The 21,116-nt window shown below is 35.9% G+C and overlaps 1 protein-coding gene across 1 annotated transcript in view; it reads left to right on the top strand.

Annotated features, from left to right (window-relative positions):
• The window catches only part of MALRD1 (MAM and LDL receptor class A domain containing 1), a 580,486-nt gene that overhangs the window by 405,082 nt on the left and 154,288 nt on the right, over positions 1-21,116 (top strand). Inside the window, exon 32 of the mRNA XM_024765840.1 lies at positions 205-366. Coding sequence (XP_024621608.1) covers positions 205-366 — 162 coding nt within the window. The remainder of the gene's footprint in view (positions 1-204; positions 367-21,116) is intronic.

Here is a 21,116-nt window from a genome sequence, read left to right as displayed (position 1 = left end):
TATTCATGCACTGCTTCTAGACCCTGTGATAAAAAAAGTTTCGGTGTACAACTGATATTTCCAATGAGTGCAAATACCCTGGTTCTTTAAATTTTTAAATAAACAGAGTATGCAAATACTAATTTTAAATCATCGCAAATGTAGTATAATATCAAGTGTGACATACACTTCTACAACATACCATTAATATTTTTGTTTCCTTAGGCCAGTATACAAACACAACAGGAAGCTGCAATTTTGAAATAACTTCAGGAAGCTGGACCACAGCTTGCAGTCTTACTCAGGACTCTCAAGATGACTTGGATTGGGCCATTGGCAGCAGAATTCCTACTGAAGCATTGAGTCCAGACCTTGATCACACACCAGGTAAATGCAGTAGAGATAGGCCACGTAGTTCACTGGGCTGGAAATTTGCTTTAACAAATTTGAGTGAATGTCAGAGCACCTTCCTTATGTCTTTGTGGGGGTAGAGCTCAGTAGCCTTTATGAAAAGAGAGTTAGTTCCTTCCATTTAACCCCTGAATTATTTAATAGACCTAGAACTGATATTGCCACAACAAGGAAATCAATGACTCTATTTAAGAGACTCACAGATTTTATTTACCCTACCCTAAAGGTGGCCTTAAAGTCCCCAACTGGGGCAGGGACAAGTAGGGAACATTCAGATTAACGCATGCAGTAGACAAAGGTATATAGTTGGCATGCTGCCACGATGATCGCTAGCCTGCCACCGATTTCATTCCAGACCCTCTGAAGTACAGGGGCAGAGATTTAAAAGGTAAGTGGTGATAAAAAGAATGAGCGTCAGCAAACTCTGAACAAGGTTTGCTTCCTGCCTGTGACATGAGATCAATGTAATCTTAAATGGTTTTCCAATTAATAGAGTCAGAGTAGAAGGCAGCTTGTGTTCTTGTTTACTTTTACCCTGAAATCTTGCCTGATACTCAACACTTTTCTTAGGAATCTAACTTTCTTACGAATTAAAAATAACTTTTTTCAGTGATAACTTTTCTTAGGGATAAAATATCATGATGTTCAATTACAGCATGGATGTTCATTCTTATTTTAAAGGTGTTTCCTAATTCAGCTTCAGATTGAATATTTCTATTCCTTTCGACCTGTCAAGTTGTATTTTTTCTGCCTTTCATCAAGTTTTTTTCCCTTAAAAAAAAAATGAGATTAGTATACACCACGTTATAGGTTAATGGAACAGGACAGAGAATCAAGACACTTAGGTAAGTAATTAGGAGGATTTAGTATATAATAAAGGCCAATTCAGTGGGAAGACGTTGTATTATTTAATATGATGCTGGCATAGCTGGTTGTCCACCTGGAAGGAAATGAAATTAAATTCCAGTTTTTCTTCTATATATTTCATATACAACATATATTCCTGATGGATTAAAGATGTAGATCTAACAAATTAAAATAATAAAACTCTTACCAAGAAAACATAGGGTAAACTATGTATAATTTAAAGGCAGTATCAAACTTCCAAAAGCCTGGATGTAAAATTATAGCTATGATCTAAATATTTCATAAACAAAATCAACAGGCATATAATAGATTTGAAGTTTTTTTCTTTACATATTACAGGTAGACTATATATACAGATAACTCTCACAAACTTATTAGAAATGGCAATTTTAACAACCAGGAAAGATTTGCCTAGCCAGTTCACAGATGATCAAATTCAAATAATCAACAAATATATTAAATGATGCTCAAGTTCACAACTCATCAGAAAAATGCACATTAAAATAATCAGATGGGAAGAGATTTTCAAAAGCCACTTACAGATGATTGAGAGATGGAGTGGGGGGAACAGAAGGATACTCATTAATGGTTATGGGAAATTTTCTGTTTTGGAAAGCATTCTGACCACATAGAGATACAAGGACCAAGACATAAGTACATGTGTGTAAGGATATTTACGTCAGCATTGTTTGCAGTTGAAAGAAATGAGAAATAAAATGAACATGCATCATTCATACAATCATTTATTCATTCCTTTCTTCTTTTATTTATTCATTTATTAAGTGTCAGGCACTGTTCTAGGTCCTGGGGTTACATTAGTGAATAAAACAGACAAAATTCACTGCCACAGTGGAGTTCACATTCTAGACGGAGGGAAACAATAATAAATAAACATAATAAGTAAATAAGTTATATGGCCTGTTAGAAGTAGAGGAAAGAAAGAATAGAGGAAGTAGGATCCGGAAGGCCAGGGGATGGGTTGGGGGAGGATGGCAATTTAAATAAGCTGGTCAGAATAGGCTGCACTGAGAAAATGCCATTGGAAAAATGACTTGACGGAAGTGAGAGAGTGATACAGGTAGGTACCTAAGGAAAGAGTGTTCCAGCCCCGGGCACAGCCAGTGCCAAACACCCTGAGATCAGAGTGTGCCTGGTGGGTGACTCAGCCTGGACACTAGTGATGTTCTGGGTAATCTAATTAATTGTTGTGCGGCTGCCCTGTGCGCTGTGTGATGCTTGGCAGTACCCGTGGCCTCTACCCACTTGATACCAGCATCACTCCTCTCCCGGGTGCTGACAACTCAAAATGTCTTCAGAAATTGACAACTATCCCCAAGGGGCCAAAATTAAGAACCTAGAGGAACAGCCAACATAACTGGTTACATCCACAACACACAATATCACGCAGTCACTAAAAAGAGAGTTTAGTGCCATACAGCTGATTTGCAGGGATTTCCAAAAGATATTCTAAAAGGAGTCAAGCAACGTGCAAAATGATTATATGGTGTGATCTAATATGTCTAAAACAAACAATGACTGCCCCCCCATCTGTGCATATGTATAACTCCATACCTAGATATTTCCAGAATAACTACATGAACGTGGAAAAGAGGATGAAAAAGGATACATACTCGTTTATTAACATGAATTACCTGGATGGGTGATAAGGTTGGGGTAGAGGAGAGGAGGAATAAATGCAAAAAGAAAAAGAAAATAATTGAAACCAGGAATCACACCTCAAAAGAAACTCTAACGTACATGATGGTAGCACATTTGTGTGTGTGGAAAATGTGGTGGATATTTTCAAGTTTTACTCCTTAAAAAGCCTGAACTATTGTATTTCACTCTTTTAATATTTATTTTTTTCTTCAGTATTTCTTTTCATCAATTTTACATTACTGAGTAATATATCTTTTTCTAAAATTTTAAAAATATAAATAACCAGAAAAAAGAAAACCCCAGTTGTTCCAGTAGAGTAATATAACCACCTTTAAGCTTCGTATTTGTGTATCCTGTCATTCTTCCTTAATGCACATATTGGCCAATAAAAAGAAAGTTTCTACTTGATTTAGTAATTTAAAAAACATAGTGCGAACAAGTTTATGTTATGAAATATGTTTAGCAACATAGTTTTTATTATATCATAGTATTCTACTTGTTGGATATACCATAATTTATAAAATTAATGGTAAATTCTTAAATTATTTCCTAATATTAAACATCACAGTAATCAATATACATTTAGATGGAACTTTTTTTACTTTTCTGATAGTTCCTGAGGATAAATATTAATTTCTGTTCCTTGAGAAACTGTAAGAAATAAACCAATATTTATTTCCTACTAAGATCCAGACAGTAACATCTAGATAACAAATACTGGCGGGTTCTTTTGATAACATCTGCAGCAATCTTTGCAATCTTTCCTTCTCCTAAGACAATATTTGAAAATTACCGAGTATGTCTGCTTGTATAATACTACTAATGGGACAAAAAGTATTGTAGGCTCAGTTTAAGAAAAAGTAGAAGTATAATCGATGGACATGAGAAAGTTTCCACACATTGTCCCAAAAGACAAGCATAAGTAATCTATGGATACCTTTTAATGCAACAATTAAGGACTATTAATAGTTGTGATTATTTTCTTTTTTTGAACTTTTATAGCTTGTGTGAGTTCATTAAAGACCACATGAAAAGTTTTCCATCTGGTTATTTATGCAATATGGTATACAAGTAATGTCATCCACAGATAAGGAAAACTAATCATTCTGACAGAATCCTTTATTATCCTCCCTGTTAATCACTACACAAGACAGTATATTTTTGCAGAGTGCTCTTTTCAAAGCACTCTGATTATATCATCCTGGCTACACCACTACAGCTCACTAAACTTGTTTAGACATCACTGAGACAATGGGCCGCTAAATAGATTATAAGGACATTAATTAACGTTGACCTTCTGGGAAAAACAAAGTTCTTTATGAGAAGGCCAGCAGATAAAGAGCCTACAGTCTGTTTCTAAGCATCACAACATCGCTGTTAATTAAAGCTGCATTTATGTATCTTTTCACTTATTGTTACCAAGATGAAGCAATAGATACATAAGGAGGGCATTTTCAGTGCCCATCACAGGCCTGTTTATGAGTCTTTTTGGAGCCATTGCCAAAGTTGTAGAGAGAAACTTCAAGCATTAATCCACTCTCCAGTCTACACAAGAATAAATAGTGTTTGGGATTAGTATATACGGGATTTAATGGCAAGAATGACATTTGCGTGACATGAATTAACAGAGGTAAAATTCAAAAGGCTGCTGTCTCTTTTTTATTCCCTTCCCTCGTAACTTTATTTTCTTTTTAATGTTATAATAAGTTAACCATCTCCAGAATTAGACTGTAAACTCCGGTAGGGCAGAAGTCACATCTTTTGCTATTTTTATATTCTCTCCAGCATTTAAACTTGAGTAGCACTTGACGAATACTTGTGTAGGCCTCATGTGACCTGGATCTATCTCCTTCTGTATTTATTGCAAATATTTTGGATTAATTAAGGCAACGTATATTTCCTGAGTGCCTACTAAACTCCACACACAATGTGTTGGGAACTGAATTAAGTAAATGTTTGGAAGGTAACTGGAATGGAATATGTTGCCTGATATCACCCACATGCTTACCGTTGTGCAATTCTGTGTTCACAGCCCAAGGTCAAAAAGTACCCGCAAACAATCTTAGTGATACTAATGCTCTAATGTGTATGACAGCAGTTTAAAGTATTAAGTGTTCAACAGACAGAACTTACTTGGTACTTGGTTGACAGAGCCCTGCAGGCTAACGGGTGATAACTGTACTTCCTATCGGGCAGACAGGACAGATGTTATTATTCCTACATTAGAGATGAGGAACCAGAGAAGTTGAAGGTCTTCTCTGAGCCTCTATACTGAGTGACCAAGCCAGAAATGAACCCCTGGTGTTTGGAGCCTCATCCAAGCCCGTTCCCAGAACATCACTATCTTCCTTCGTCCTTATACAGCTCTGTCTGAATCTCCTTAACATCCATATTTGGGGCCACTTAACCTCTATTCCTTCTAGATTTATATCAGCATCTCACCCTGGTCTCTGATAGAGTAGGGAGGGTGGAGGCTTGGTCAGGGATATGGTGTGTTATACGCAAAAGCCAGCCCTCGATCACATGTTTATCAGACCACTCACTTTGATCATGTCCACACACACTCATGCACACATACATACACATGCAGAAGGAGATAATAACTGTACTGTAACACATTTTTAAAAATTCCAGTCCTTGGACCAGAAATGTTTGAGGTATTCCAGAAGGGAATAAAAAAAAGCTGATGGGATCAGAATGAATGGAGTAAAGACAGCAGAAATCCCATCCTAGGGAAACATGGTTCACTGTAGAGCCTCCCAAGGAAGCTACACAAATATTCTAAGATTAAAATCAAAAGCACTGTCCTGGACGGAATTGTGTCCACCGCCCAAATTCAGATGTTGAGGCCCTAACCCCCAATGTGACTGCATTTGGAGAAAGGGCCTTTAAAGAGGTTTTAAGGTCAAGTGAGGTCATAAATTTGGGGGCTTCATCCAGTAGAACTTGTGCCCTTATAAAAAGAGGAAGAGACACCAGGAGGCACCTACACAGCATAAAGGCCCTGTGAGAACCCACAGTCAAGGTGGCCGTTTGCAAGCAAGGAGAGAGGCGTCAGGAGAAACCAACCCTGCCAGCACCTTGATTTTGGACTTTGAGCCTCTAGAACAGTGAGAAAATAACTCTCTATTGTTTAAGCACCCAGTCTGTGGTATTTTGTCATGTCAGCCCGAGCTAATACAAATACCGAGAAATGTTATGAAGAATTGTTGAGAGTAACTGACTAAGGAACAGCGCTCAGAACACCTGGCTGAGCTGGGAACCTGACCCCACCCTTCGTGTTTCCCTGCCAGGACCAGGGTTTCAAACACAACTGCTCACAGAAGTAGCTTTTTCTCCCAGGATAAAATCAGACTACTGTCATCTAAAGAAAACTGGGCATCTGCCTGCCTGGGAAAGGATTATCGTGAGATAAGTAGATCCTGAAAAAAGAGACAGGGTCATACATGGGGCTGCACAGGATCAACACTCTAGGTTTGCAGGAGGAAGTAAAGAAAGATAACTCTGTCCAAGAGTAAAAAATTGGAGCATTGCATTTTGCATGCCTGCCGACCCCTTGGTCTCACAACCAAGGACAGTGGTTCTCAATCTTGGCTGAATATTAGAATCAGCTGGAGAGTTTAAACAAAGTACTAATATCTGGATCCCCCCACGAAGATTCTGACTTAATTGGTCAATGTTGTGGCCTGGGCAGCAAGATTTTTAAGAACTCCCCATAAGTTTCTAATGTGTATCCAAGGTTGAGAACTACTGCCCCATAGGGACGTCTATGTGGCTACATGCCCAACCCACCTGTCCAGCACCTTCTCTTCATTCTTCCAATCAAAGGAGAGCTCGGTGGGGAAACAGTTCTGTGTAACAGCAGCGGAAATTCTTTCCTGTTACCTATATACTAAGCAACAAAGGCCTTCATTCAAAAGTTGAAATGAAATGATGCTATTTGCAGCAACATGGATGGACCTAGACATTGTCATACTGAGTGAAGTAAGTCAGGCAGAGAAAGACAAATATCATATGATATCACTTATATGTGGAATCTAAAAAAAGGCTACAAATGAATTTATCTACAAAACAGAAATAGAGTTACAGCGGTAGAAAATAAACTTACGGTTACCGGCGGTAAGGGGTGGGGATAAATTAGAAGATTGGGATTGACACATACACACTACTATATATTAAATTGATAACTAATAAAGACCTACTGTATAGCACAAGGAACTCTACTCAATACTCTGTAATGGCCTATATGGGAAAAGAATCTAAAAAAGAATGGATATATGTATATGTATTAACAGATTCACTTTGCTGTATACCTGAAACTACCTCAACATTGTAAATCAGCTATACTCCAATAAAAATTTAAGAAAAAAACAAAAAAAAACGTTGAAATGGATAACCAAGAATTACCAGGCATTTAAAGAAAACCAATGTCATGAAAGAGAAGGATAAGGACGTGAAAAGAGAACAGTTATCCCTGGAGGAAATAGATAACTCGGTGTAGTAGACGTTTGTCATATGTTCTCATCGCTCTTTAGAAAGCTACTGCTCTGTTCGTTTACTGTTGAGCCTTTAGAGTCCTGTATCACCCAACTTGTCATGTGCTTAGGATGAAAACTGCCAATCTGATGCCCATGTGGAAGGCTTTGATTTGAAAACAAACAGCAATTACCCTCTTCCATTTATTGCAGCATGCTATAGGAGTATAATCATTTCTATGTGCGACATTATATAAAAAGTTGGGAATACATATATATTCCCATGTATACATATATGTTCCAATAAATATACTTATATCTGTATTAACATATAAAATATGTTTCCTACTGACTAAATATTTAATTATAGTAAGGGAGTATAGTTCATCTTTAAATGTGATATAATAGTTATGAAAAAAGAGTTCTAATCTTGTAGAAATATATACTGAAGTATATAAAGATGATATAATTTGATATTTAGGGTTACTTTCAAGTAATCTAGTGGTATTGAGGATGTGGGTGGTAATATAGAGGAAACAAGACTGATCATGGATTGAAATTGTTGAAGCTAGGTTTTGGGTAGATGGGATTTCATTAGACTGCTTTTTATACTTCAGTATAAATTTGCAATTTCCCAAAATAAAGATATTTTTAAAAATAGTTCCCCAAAAATATGAATGCAACTTAAGTGAAAAAGTCCTGGCAATATGACATCTAGCATGAAATAAGAACTGGATATTCAGAAAACACTAAGGGATTTGTACACAAGGTAGAAATGAAGACATGAAAACAATAATAAAAATAATCTCTTCACTAGATTTTCAAATGATACTCAGAGAATCAAAGTACATGATTTGTAAATATCTACTTCTTTTATTTTATCTGATCCTTAAACAATACACTGGAATTTATTATAATACCGGTTCACAGCAAATTTCTGCTTAAAATGGAAATTTTTTGGATACTTCAAGGGAAGTTAATTACTAACATACAACTACTCTACACACTACTACTCTTCATCGTCATCATCATCACATTAAAGTCTGAGAAGAGTGTTAAAGGAAAACAGCTCGGATTTGTGTGCTTCAGCCACCCCTTTAAAAACGCATGTGACTAAATGGGAGAGTTTCTACAGGTGCGTGATGCACAAATAAAATGAATTACGTTGGCATGGTGAAAAAATGTTTTTTCGGTCATTCATTCATTCAACAAACAGTCGTTGAGCCCATTTTTTGCTAGCTGCTGTTCCAATTATTTGGAATATATATTAAATAAATCAAAAAAGGATCTCTGCTGTCATGTGGCTGACACTGTAGCAGAGGGGAATAGAAAATCAATATCAAGCATTATAAATAAAAAGCTTGTATAGTTTCTGGGAAGTTAATTACTATGAGGAAAATAAGGAAAAGTGGAGCCTTCAAAGAAGGATCAACCAGGAACCAGTGGAGAGTAGCCTAGGAGTTACAAGGGTGGGAAGGTGCTATAAGTTAAAGACATTTTTCTGTGTAGCTACTAGAATGAGGGTGCCTGCATTGCTGTTTCCTAAAGGGCTGTGGATGGATGTTGAATAGTTGTTGTTCTTATCTTCACGAAAATCCAAACAAAAGGATTTTTTTTTTCAAAAAAAATAAGGAGAAAATTCAGAGGGATTTAGAAAAAGAGAACTAACATATGTTAAATGTTTCCTAAGAGTCAGAAACGGTAAAAGATTTGCATCTGTTATCTTATTTAATCCTTTTAATACATTGTGATGTAGAGGATACTGAATTCTTAGAAAGGTTAAAAAACTTGACCAAGCCACAAGGGTAAGCGGGCAGGGGGATTGGAATATTGAACTCTCTGACTAAAAGGCTTTCTTTTATAGCCTACACTGTCTGATATGATAGCCACCAGTGACATGGAACTGTTGAATCCTTGAAATGTGGCTGGTTCAAATTGAGATGTGCTTTAAGTGTAAAATACACACTGCATTTCGAAGATGGAGTACAAAAGAAAATAGAATTTTTAAAATATCTCATTAATAATTGGTGCATTGATTATATGTTGAAATGATAGCATTTGGGGAACATGGGGTTAAATAAAATGTATTACTAAGGATTAACCTATTTACTTTTTTAAATGTGTTGCTAAAAATTCTAAAACCACATGTGACTCACTGTTTCTGTTGGACAGTTCTGTTCTATATTACATTGCATACATAGAGAAGGCTTTCTTGTCTCTCAAGTGAAAAAAAACCCACTTGAATTGACTAAAGAGATACTGAAAAGTATCCATATCTGTATATCTTCGAAGATGGGCAATCTCTTGCTTATGAATTCACACACTTGCCACTAGAAACTGCAAAAATTATCTATATTTAACTTCAAGTCTACTTTAAGCAAAAGGTACTTTGAAAAAAAAAGAACATATAAAAAGTAAAGTGGGGTGATTATCTTCATAATATTATATTGTGTATATTACATCCTAATAATTAAACCTTATCATGCAGTTTTTCTTGTGGCATCAGTAGTCTCTATGTTAAAAAAACTGCTTTCTGTATTTCTGTATTATTGCCCAAATATGGTGGTTCCTTGTTCCATAACTTTCAAAGAGAAAAAACAATGTCTTTCTTTATTTCCATATTTTCTTTCATTTGTCTTCTATATGTTTTTTTTTCCTAATATGTAGTTAAGGTTCAAAGTCGATAGTCTATTGTTTTTATGAAATTACAGAGTTGGGAAATACCAGTTAGACAAGAGTTATGATTGTGTGATAACATCCCTATGATGACAGGTCTTGTCTACATAACTCACTATACAAAACGATCCCAGATCTGTATGTATACGTTGTGTATTAATTCTTACAGGACCTACATTTTCAAGTAATCACCTTAAATTTTTTTCTTAAGTACTATATAATGCAATAATTTTTGTTGGTAGAATGATGCTTTCCTTATGCCATTTAGTTGTTTCACAACTAGACAGCCAGAATTGAGTTGAAAATAGTGGCAATCACTGCATCATGAATCTCAAACACCACCACCACTACAGCCATCACCACAACTATGACCATCAGCCTGGCCAGCGCGGCCACCTGGGCCTTTACTGGTCATATAAATTGATTTCCTTTGGATGCTCTGCTTTAACAATGAATTAGACAGCATTATCCCCATAATTGGATCTGGTATCATGTGGGATCTCTGAATTTATCTCAGATTCTTTTGAAAGCTTTCTCTGTTCTACTTAATTTTAGAGCTGTTTCTTTGACTTGGCCTAGACAGGTCCCTTTATGTTTAGCATAACTACAAAATACGTAGTTATTCTAACTTTCTTTCATTGTCAATATTTTTTCTTTATGCTCAAGTTATGCATTATAGAATGTATGTAAATTATGAATATTAGTATTTTTTCTCATTTCCTGCTATTTGTACCTCCTTTTTCTTTCCCCTTTACTTTTCTCCTGTGTTGCCCCCAAAACATATAAGCAGTAGGTAAAAGGGGACATAGAATATTAGGATAAAATGAGTAATAATAAATAGCATAACATATTTTTCTGACTTTATTATAACTTTTGGTAACCTGTAATATCATCTTGTAAAAGTAGTTTGGCTCTGATATTTTCTAAAAATGTATTAGTTCAGTAATTATATACTTTAGAATGAAAGAGTACTAAAGAGTCTACTTTCATAAAGTACAGATGAAGAGAGGTTTTTTATTGTTATCATTTATTTCTTTTTACTACTAAAAATTGATAATTGTTAAATGTAACTAAACAGAACAAGTCTTGTCAAAAATTGTGTCTATGTAGCTGGTATTCACTGAGTGCCGATCACCAGGTCCCTGGCTTTCTTCTGTCTTTCTTGTTTAATCCTCACAATACCTTGAAGTTTTACAGCAGAGGAAATGGGTGCACAGAGAGAATAAATAACTTGCCCCCAGCCACACAGAAGACACTTGTGGAATCCAGCACTGGGACCCATGTCTCTCTAAAGCAAAAGCCTACATTTGTAACCCTTAGTCTCTAAGGCTTAACATGACATTCTCAAAACTTACTGAAATGTGAAATGTGATGATCAGATAAGTGAAGAATACTCAGTAGTTTCTCTTCTAAAACACAAAAATGTTGGAAGATGGCATTTTATCAGTATAAAATAGCTCAAAGCAAACAAGTATTTTTTTCTATATTTCTTATTTACTCTAGTTGCCATTTTCTTACCACAGTTCAGTATCATTTCTACTCTGTCTTGTGTTACTTTTTAGAACTACAAACATTCCACTCCAAATATACAGCAATGCCAAGGAAAAAAAAAACAGGAGACTTTTTTGGCTGATAAATCTCAGAATGTGTCTTGCAGGTTTAGATTTCTCTAAACCATTGCAAAAAGGCAATGAATGACACTCATCATTTGTTTGTCAACCAGAGTTAGAATAAAGGCAATTCTCTTTCTCACTTCATCTTCATGAAGTGAGAAAACAAGGGTAGTTCTCTTCATGAAGTGAGTGGTTAAGCCAGGGTTATCCCTCTTTTCCTTATTTTACTCAGAGACAAAGGGTAAACTTGACTTTGGTGATGTTTAGACAGCAAGAACAAGCCCAGATCATCTATAAGTCCTCTATGTGTCTTAAGCTCTCATGATCTGACAGTGATTTCCATTTTGTTGGCAAAAAGCAATGCTGGTGTCAAACCTTGAACCACTACCAATCATCCACAAGTACCATTTGTGTTTTATTTATTTATTTTATTTATGGCTGCGTTGGGTCTGTTGCTGTGCGTGGGCTTTCTCTAATTGCGGCGAGCGGAGCTACTCTTCATTGTGGTGCGTGGGCTTCTCTTGTTGCGAAGCACGGCTCTAGGCGCACGGGCTTCAGTAGTTGTGGCACGTGGGCTCTAGAGCACAAGCTCAGTAGTTGTGGCGCACGGGCTTAGTTGTTCTGCGGCATGTGGCATCTTCCCAGACCAGGGCTCGAACCTGTGTCCCCTTCATTGGCAGGCAGATTCTTAACCACGGCGCCACCAGGGAAGTCCCCACATGTACCATTTGAATCAATACCCCAACCAATTTATATCACGTTTTTCTGCCTCTGGGGAGAAACAAAATCTTAATTTCTGTTTTTCTTTTCTTTGTCTTAGTTTTGTCTGTGTTCACTTAAAATACTTCCAGGAATACTTAATAATTGTTTCAGGTAGGACCCAGATGATGCTTTCTTATTTTTGAAATGCCAGGAGGTATTATCATCTGTGAGACATGGTGTTCAGTGAAAACCATGTGAATGAAGCAATTCTTTTAGAATCCTGTAGGGCAAGATTAAACCCTGAATAAATAATCTGAAAATCTTTCAGGTTAGTTATCATTTTACAAGTATCCAGGAATCATGGTTTCTCTAAAAGGAATTTACTAAATGCATATTTATTTACAGACTTTATTTCTCAATAAAATAATGAACGATTAAGCTTATCCCTTTCTATCTTCTCAGAACCTTGCCTCCATGTATTTACTTCCTTTTTCGTGTGTCCTTAAATTGCCTCTTTATCACTACTTTGTGCCTTCAAGCATCACAATTCTCTTACCTTAAAAAACATACAAAATGAAATACCTAACTACCTAACCTTAACTTTGTTTCCCATCTAAGTATTATTGTTTTTTATTGTTTTAATCTCCAATTACCATTTCCCACACATTGTTTGTATCCCCTACCTCACTACACATATCTTCTTTGACTCTCTACAATCTGTCTTCTGCAAAAAATATTATTTCTTCAGCATATAATTATTGGTCACTGACTTTTGGTCACCGATGTAAAACTGTAGAGATAATTGTTTATCAGATACATTCCTGACCCTCATGGAGCTTGTATTCTTGCTGTCTTTGAGGACTTTATTGATTTCATAATCATAATGACCTGATTCTTCTAATGCTGCATTTGATCAATCCACACCTTCTCGAAGTGTTCATCTGTGTTTTCAGTACAGAGGACTGTGATTTTTCCCCTAATGTTATATTCATATTTTGTGCTTTTTCTTTCTCCTTCTAAGACCTAATTGTGAGTCTCACCCAATATTCTGACTTTGACCTTTTTATGTCTTTTCCTACATATTTTGCTTACTTAGAGGTTTTATTCTCTCAGTGCTCAAAATTTGCTCATTCCTGCATTTATGTAGCCCTTATTTCCACAACCTCGTCCTATATTTTCAATTGCCAGTATCTCCAAGTCACATATTCAGACTCATACTTACCTTCCTTTAAGAAAGAATCTCTCATAAAATAAATGAAATTGAGTTATTTGTAGTGAGGTAGATGGACCTAGAGTCTGTCACACAGAATGAAGTAAGTCAGAAAGAGAAAAACAAATACCGTATGCAAACATATATATGGAATATAAAAAAAAATAGTTCTGAAGAACCTAGGGGCAGGACAGGAATAAAGACTCAGACGTAGAGAATGGACTTGAGGACACGGGGAGGGGGAAGGGTAAGCTGGGACGAAGTAAGAGAGTGGCATGGACATATATACACTACCAAATGTAAAATAGATAGCTAGTGGGAAGTAGCTGCACAGCACAGGGAGATCAGCTCAGTGCTTTGTGACCACTTACAGGGGTGGGATAGGGAGGGTGGGAGGGAGACACAAGAGGGAGGAGATATGGGGATATATGTATATGTATAGCTGATTCACTTTGTTATAGAGCAGAAACTAACACACCATTGTAAAGCAATTATACTCCAATAAAGATGTTTAAAAAAAAAGAAGAAAGAAAGAATCTCCTACTCCTGGTTTTATTATTTCGGTTATTGACATTATCATCAACACAGTTAATTCTCTCTGAATTGCAAATTGTCACCTCTTCATTCTCAACTTATATCCTTTTCTTTCTTTGCGTCTCCACCTCTGTCGTCTTAGTTAACTCCTGGGCTATTGCACATGTCAAGGCAACTCATCTCCATGCAAATATTCTCCTAAACCAGGCCACTCTTCACATTGATGCAGGGTTAATATCCCTAAATAATGACGCCTGGTCTCCAAATCATCAGAAGCTCTTCATTGCCTTTTAATTGGCTTTAAAGTCTTCCTATGTTCTTTCCCAAATTGCATTTCTGATTTCATCTATTATTCTTCTATAAACTGTGTTCTTGTCCCTCAAACATGCTTTGGGTATTATAAATGTCAACTTTGGGCCATATCATTTTTTTAGTATGACCTGTAATTTTGTGTCAATGGTGAACATGGTGAATTGGTTTGAAGGAATCAAGGTAAGCAGGCCTGTAGTATAAGGTTTTCTGTTTATCTGGCTAGGAGTAAGGTTGTGTTTACTAGTTATTGCAGCTGTAGATGACAGAAGGTAAAGTTTCCTCTGGTGTCCTTGTTTTTGTCTCCCTTGTATCTTCATGTCCCAAACTTCTTAAATAAGGTCTGAGAGATGATGCTCTTTCAGTACAGTTCCCTGTTAGTATGTAGGAGCCCTACGGATGTGATGATGGGGTGGACAGGTGCTGAGTGTAAGGTCAGGGGAACGGAAGCTTTCTACAATCCTATGGTTTGAGCTCAGTCTTCTAGTGAGTCTGCGGCCTTTCACTGTGACTACTCTCACCCTACCCGACCCCACCCCAGACCCCTTAGGTGAGATAGGAAATCTAGAATTTGCCAAGAAAATTAGGCACACTTCCAAATGGCTTTTTCCCCTCTCCCTGTAATAAGCAGAGGAGATTTTTCTCTCCAGTCTTCACCGTGAGAACTTGGTAGGGCTCCTGGAGGTAACATTGTTGGGGTGCCCCTAAGACTGGTCCCCCTAGAGTTCATATCCCTCCAGCTTTCCCACACTGAGCCTCCAGCAATTTGTTAATTACAGTTTACCTTTTCCTCACCCAGTACAGGCTCCAGCCACCGTTCCTTTCCCCAAGTTTCTGCTTTGCTAAGTTGTCACTGTCTATATCTGCCTGTTGTCTCTTCAGTTTTGGGGCAGCAGTTTCCCCTGTGATCTCTATTCTCTGAAGGATCTAAGAAGAGTTTTTTGAGTTTTTGTTGCTATGAAGATGAAACTGTTGCTTTCGAAGCTCCTTACATGCTAGACTGGAAACCAGAAGTCTTCCCCCATTTTTTTTTTAGAATAATCTTTTCCCACTCCTATACAACCTTCTTTGGCTACTTCATCTCCACTGTATTCTTTAAAATACTAATATAATCTACTATCTTTTATGAAGTCTTTCCATATCCACCAAATTTAAGCCATCTTTTATCTGTTGAACTGCATAGCAATTATGATCTACATCAATCCTTGGTATTATATGCTCACAGTAACCCCAGTGAGCTGTATATCATTATTATTATCATCCCCATTTGATAGATGATGAATATGAGAGACAGCGGGAATAGTGTTTCGCCCAAAGTCATAAAGCTCACAAGTATCAGAGTTTGGATTAGAACCCAGCTAGTCTGACCCAGAGCTTATCTACTAAATAGTACATATCGTTAGCTTTTTTTCTTAGAGTCTTTTGGGTATGTTTCATATTTTCCCAGTCATAACTTGTCCATCTCCCTAACATCCAAATGCAAGACACGGTGTCTTCTATATAATAGTTATCCAATCAGTAGCTTGTGATTGATTATTTAATCAATTCTTAAATGATTATTTCCACTGCTAAAATCATATTTATATCTATTCTTTAAATTTTTCATGAGAGTAACAATAATTTGCAGCTGTGTTCTAAGCACTTTACATGTAGTGTATTGTTTAATCTTTACTGCAACCCCATGAGGTTAAAGTATCTACTATAATGATCTTATTGCTTCTGAGTCCTGGAGAATTTAAATAGGCTGCCCAAGGTCACATACCTAATAAGTGGAAGAGTCAGGATGTGAGTCAAAGCCTCCAGTACCTGCAGACTTAACTAGTGGAAAATCCAGCCCACAGCTTCTGCTGTTTATTTATTAAAAGAATATGATAATCCTGTTTTCTGTTTCCATAAAAATCAATATTCTCTTCTTATTTGCTTTCCATGCAATGGATCAAACAAAATCAAAGTTCTTACCATATATCACTTACCTAAAGAAAAAGGTTTATGATTTATATTTTTATTTTACTTTTTAATCTCAACTTGGCAAATGAAATCGTTACAGAAATGCTGTTAAGCCAGTAATGTTTCCAAAGGCATCTTGACAAGAAAAGACAACTAAAGATGTTGTTCGGTGTTCTTTTAGTATAAAGATTAAGAACTACAGAGTCCTTTGAAATTCCTAGGCTTATAGGAAGAACCAGCCAATTCCATTCATATTTCATCTTCGTGTGATTGAGACATTCTTGCTTCTAAGCAAATTAGAAGCTTTCAAAATAAGATGAATCTACCCTGTGTTGGCATGTCACAACTAGAAGCCTCACTTTTATATGAGAACATTGCATACTGAGGGGAAAAACTTGCAGCACCAAATTTGATAATAGTAAATAGTACTGAAATGAGACATTCAGCTGAAAAACATGTTTTAAAAATAGGTAATAATGACTCTCAAGAGAATAATGTCTGTAGAATAAACTGTTGGAAAGGGTAAAAATAAAGAAATGCCAAATCTATTCATTACACAGCTCTACAAAAAGCAAATAGAAGTGATATAATGACAGACAATGTCTATCAAATACGATGAGAAAATTTCATTTGACTTGAGAGGTGCTGCATCTGTGGTTGCCATTTTGACAACTTTGAGGAAACTTTTGTTCTCTAAGTATGTTTACATTTCACAGGCTGTAAAACTTGCAGATGCAGATAGCGGGCACCTTGAAAATCTGGGGGCGGGGGAATGAAAGTAAAAAAAGAGATTGAGGGCGTTTCAACTGATAGTCGTTATCTATCATTCTTCTATTTTAGAGTGAGAGACAGGTAGAAATTATAGAGAATGTAGAGCCCAGCTAAGTAAGTCTGACTCTGAGGAAGGGAGAATTTGCTATCTTGAGAGACATATTGCATCGCATTTTTTTTTTTTTTTTTTGCATCGCATTTAAAAAAAAAAAACATTAGCTTTATTTTATGAGCAAGAAAAAAAAAAAAAAGATGAAAATTGCCTACAATTTAAAACAGGGAATGAATTCAGATCACTTGAAGTGGGAAATTGTCTTTTATGATTTGACCCTAGGGCAAACGAGTTTGATTCTGCTGAGGGCACTGGAGCTTTAAAAATACAGCTTTCTTTTAAAAGTATTGACTGTCTATTTTAAGAAGACATGTCAAATTTATTACCTTATGGCATAATAACTCAATGAAACATTTTTGAAAACTCAAGATTGTAGCTAATAACATCTAAAAGACAAATTAGAATCTTTACTCTCTACAGACACCAAAGTTAAAAAAGAATGTCCATGAAGCATGGTGATGGATTCTGAATGTGGCTAATATATTTTGGCCTCTAATGTCAAGAAACAGTAGTGATTTGAACAAAGTACACTTTGATGCTGAATTTGCCCTATTTGACACTAAGTCAATTTTTGAAAACATGTCCAATTCTTTAAAGTTTTTAAGGTAAAAAATTGAACATTAATGAGAAATTTCTATCCAGTTCTTATTTTAACTAATTAAGATGTGAAATATAAAAGCTATACCCTAAGAATCTTAAGAACTTGTAATCATTACACATGTACAAGCAAAATTGAAGTATTAATCTGAAAATTTACAGAAAATATCAGGAGGCAGAAAGTATGGGGAGAGGTAAAATTCAGACAATATTTAGTGAATGCCTATGTTCTAGAGTATTACATCTAGTAGTGTTTAATTAAAGTATGATAGATTTTACAAACTTAATTGAATGCATACTGTCTAATATATGAGAGTTAAGTAACATTTTAGATGCCCAGTAGAAAGCTGTGAAACAGTCCAAAATCAAACCAACAAACAAAAAATTCCACTTCTGTAGAAATCTGTCCCACGAATGAATGCTGTTGATCATTCCATATAGTTACATTTAAATAAAGCTGGTTTAATGATTTATCATTAAATTCTAACTATGTTGTGGCAGCTGAGACTTTTCAGTTTTATTATCTGCTTTAACAAGTTCTGAACTTTGTGTGGGAGGCTAGATTCCCCTTGACCTTCCCCAAGGATTTTGCTGGATAGAAATAGGTAATTCACCTATAAATAGGTAATTCTCAATGAAGCAACTAAAAGTTTATAAATGTTCAAAAGTGGGTCTAGTCTGAGCTTGCTAGATAAAGAACGAGTCTATTTCTGAAAATATAATTTAATGTAAGGTTTTATAATTTTGTGATACAGTACATAGTTCCTGGATAATTCATAAATTTCTATTAATAATTTTAAGAGGCTAAGCAACTTTTCACCTTGATGATTCTCCAGAAAAAATATGACATTGCAACAAGTCTACTCCACTTACAAAGTCAGACTTACAGATGCTTGAGTTCTAGAATTTAAAATCCCCAAAGACCAAATTTGCAATGGTGGCTTCTAAATTGCCATGCACGGTCTTGCAATCTTAAATTTTTTAATGGATAAAACTTTACATTTACACGCACTAATGCATCACACAGGAATTGACTTTCTAATTTTTGTGTTTGACTGTGGGATTTTGTAAGACCAAAATTGAATATGCAAATCAGAAGAGGCCAGGAGGGGTGTGCTTTGGAAACTCACCCCGAGTCCCCTAACTTTGCTAACTTTAATGTTACGCCGTATATAACATTGTTTGTCTTGTACTGAAATAAGTATACTGCAGTGAAATGATGGATAATTATCATCCCCAGTGAACTATAGTTTTTTTGCGGTTTTTTTTCTACACTGAGTTCCATGATATAGCCCTAAAATACAAACATCAGATTGTCCCACGTTCTTTTCAGTGATGTATCTTTGCTAAACTGCTTTTCAGTAGTCGCTGTAAGAAAAAGTAAGTACTGGGGAAGATAAATGTGAAATAGGGAATGAAGGTGAGGGTTTTCGATCTGATTTCAAGGTTTAAGAATGTGTGCCCAGTAGGCACACATTCCAATAGAAAGTAACTGTGGCTAATTAAGAATGAAATAATTTGTTTTCAGTTTGTATGTTTTAGTTTTTAAATGCCTGTAATATTGTTGGAATACCAATAAGCATTAAGTTCTTTGGACTTAAATACTTAATAAACAAAACTGCAGTATTGCTCCCCACCTGGGCTGCTGTGAAAAAGGTATTGGGAGAATTCCTAACTTTGTAAAACAGATTAAATTTGTGTCAGTGAACACAATTACTTTTTTCCCACTGCCCTAAACATTTGACCTTCAGCATCAGGTTAGCAGTAAAGCATAGAATGAGATATATTTGCTGTCTGAATTAAACATAATCTGCTTTTGAGTTAGAAGTTCATCAGTCTCATTATGTATGCCATACTATTTAAGAGCTGAGCTACTAAATGTGGAATAGTTTCATACAAACATAGTTAACATTAATTTACCTTATTTGGAACTAGATCAAGGCTCTTTCTTTACATCCAGTATAGGTTGCATAGACTCCATATTTTCGATAAAGTCTTAACTTTATAAAAAAGTAATTATTATAGCTAATTGTATTATATTTCCTCATTCAGGGTAATGTTTTGAAGCATGTTCCATAAAGTGTAGTCTAAATGTACTGGAAGTCATCAAGAGTGTAAAAAGTAATCAGATGAAGGAAAACTTAGATGATCTTGTTTAATCAAAATAGCGTGGGTTTACAAGGTGGGAAGGTGACGGGGGTGTTGGTGGTGGTGTGATGAATTGGGCGATTGGGATTGACATATATACACTAATATGTATAAAATAGGTAACTAATAACCTGCTGTATAAAAAATAAATTAATTAAATTAAATTTTAAAAAATAGCATGGGTTTAAAGAATGCATGTTCTTAATGAATAAGCCATGGTTCTTGGGAGGTTTGACAGATGGAGTGTAGGTGTATCTTGGTTGTGCATGCCACATATATGTCTTCGTTTTCCAAACAAGAAAACAAACAAGTGACATCCTTGCAAAGAAATGTGAAAGAAAACTTAGAAAACTGTTTCATTGCTGAATTAAAATAGTGCGTACAATTTTCCTAATCCAATATTTGCTAGCACATAAAATATATTTCATAGGACAATGAAGATAGAAGACTGTTCACTGATGCAATAGGGAGACTTTTCAACTTTTCAAATTATTTCCACTACCACTCTTTTATATTGAGGAAAATCTATATATAGATTTATAATAATTCACATGTCATGTTCCTTGGTTATTTTTCTTGATTAAGATTTTTTTCTTTATTTTGCCAGACATTATAAGGGTTCTTAGCAAAGAGAAATATTTTCAGTAAGGAACATTTTTTTTTAAATAGATACAAGTCACTTTCAGTTTCTCATCTGTCATGTAAGTCATTTGGAAGTCATTATTCCCATCCGCATAACAAGACAAAAAGCTGAATAAACTAAAAGTCAACAACTCTTCCTGATCTGTTAGAGAATTGAGGTCAAAGGCAAACCACTGCCTCCAAATTGGAGACAAACAGGAGAAACAGAATCACAGCTTCCTGGAGCAGAAGCTCACGAAGAGAAACCTCTGCAGGAATCAGAACTGGGGTAGGAAATCCTAAACTATAACTGATGAATTGTTGCAGGCTCAATGTGCACACATTTGAGAGATTAAAAAATCCCAGGGGATTCAGTGTTGGGGGCTCCACACTTGTGTAAGTTTTAACTTCAGTAGTCCTGCCATTTCTCACAGTGAAGATAGAGAGACCTCCTCTCTGCTTTGAGCTGGTGGAGGGGAAAAGTA

This window comes from Neophocaena asiaeorientalis, unplaced genomic scaffold (assembly GCF_003031525.2).
Source record: "Neophocaena asiaeorientalis asiaeorientalis breed wild unplaced genomic scaffold, Neophocaena_asiaeorientalis_V1.1 scaffold217, whole genome shotgun sequence".
In the NCBI taxonomy this organism is placed as follows: Eukaryota; Metazoa; Chordata; class Mammalia; order Artiodactyla; family Phocoenidae; genus Neophocaena; species Neophocaena asiaeorientalis.
This window is presented reverse-complemented; position numbering and strand designations above follow the sequence as displayed.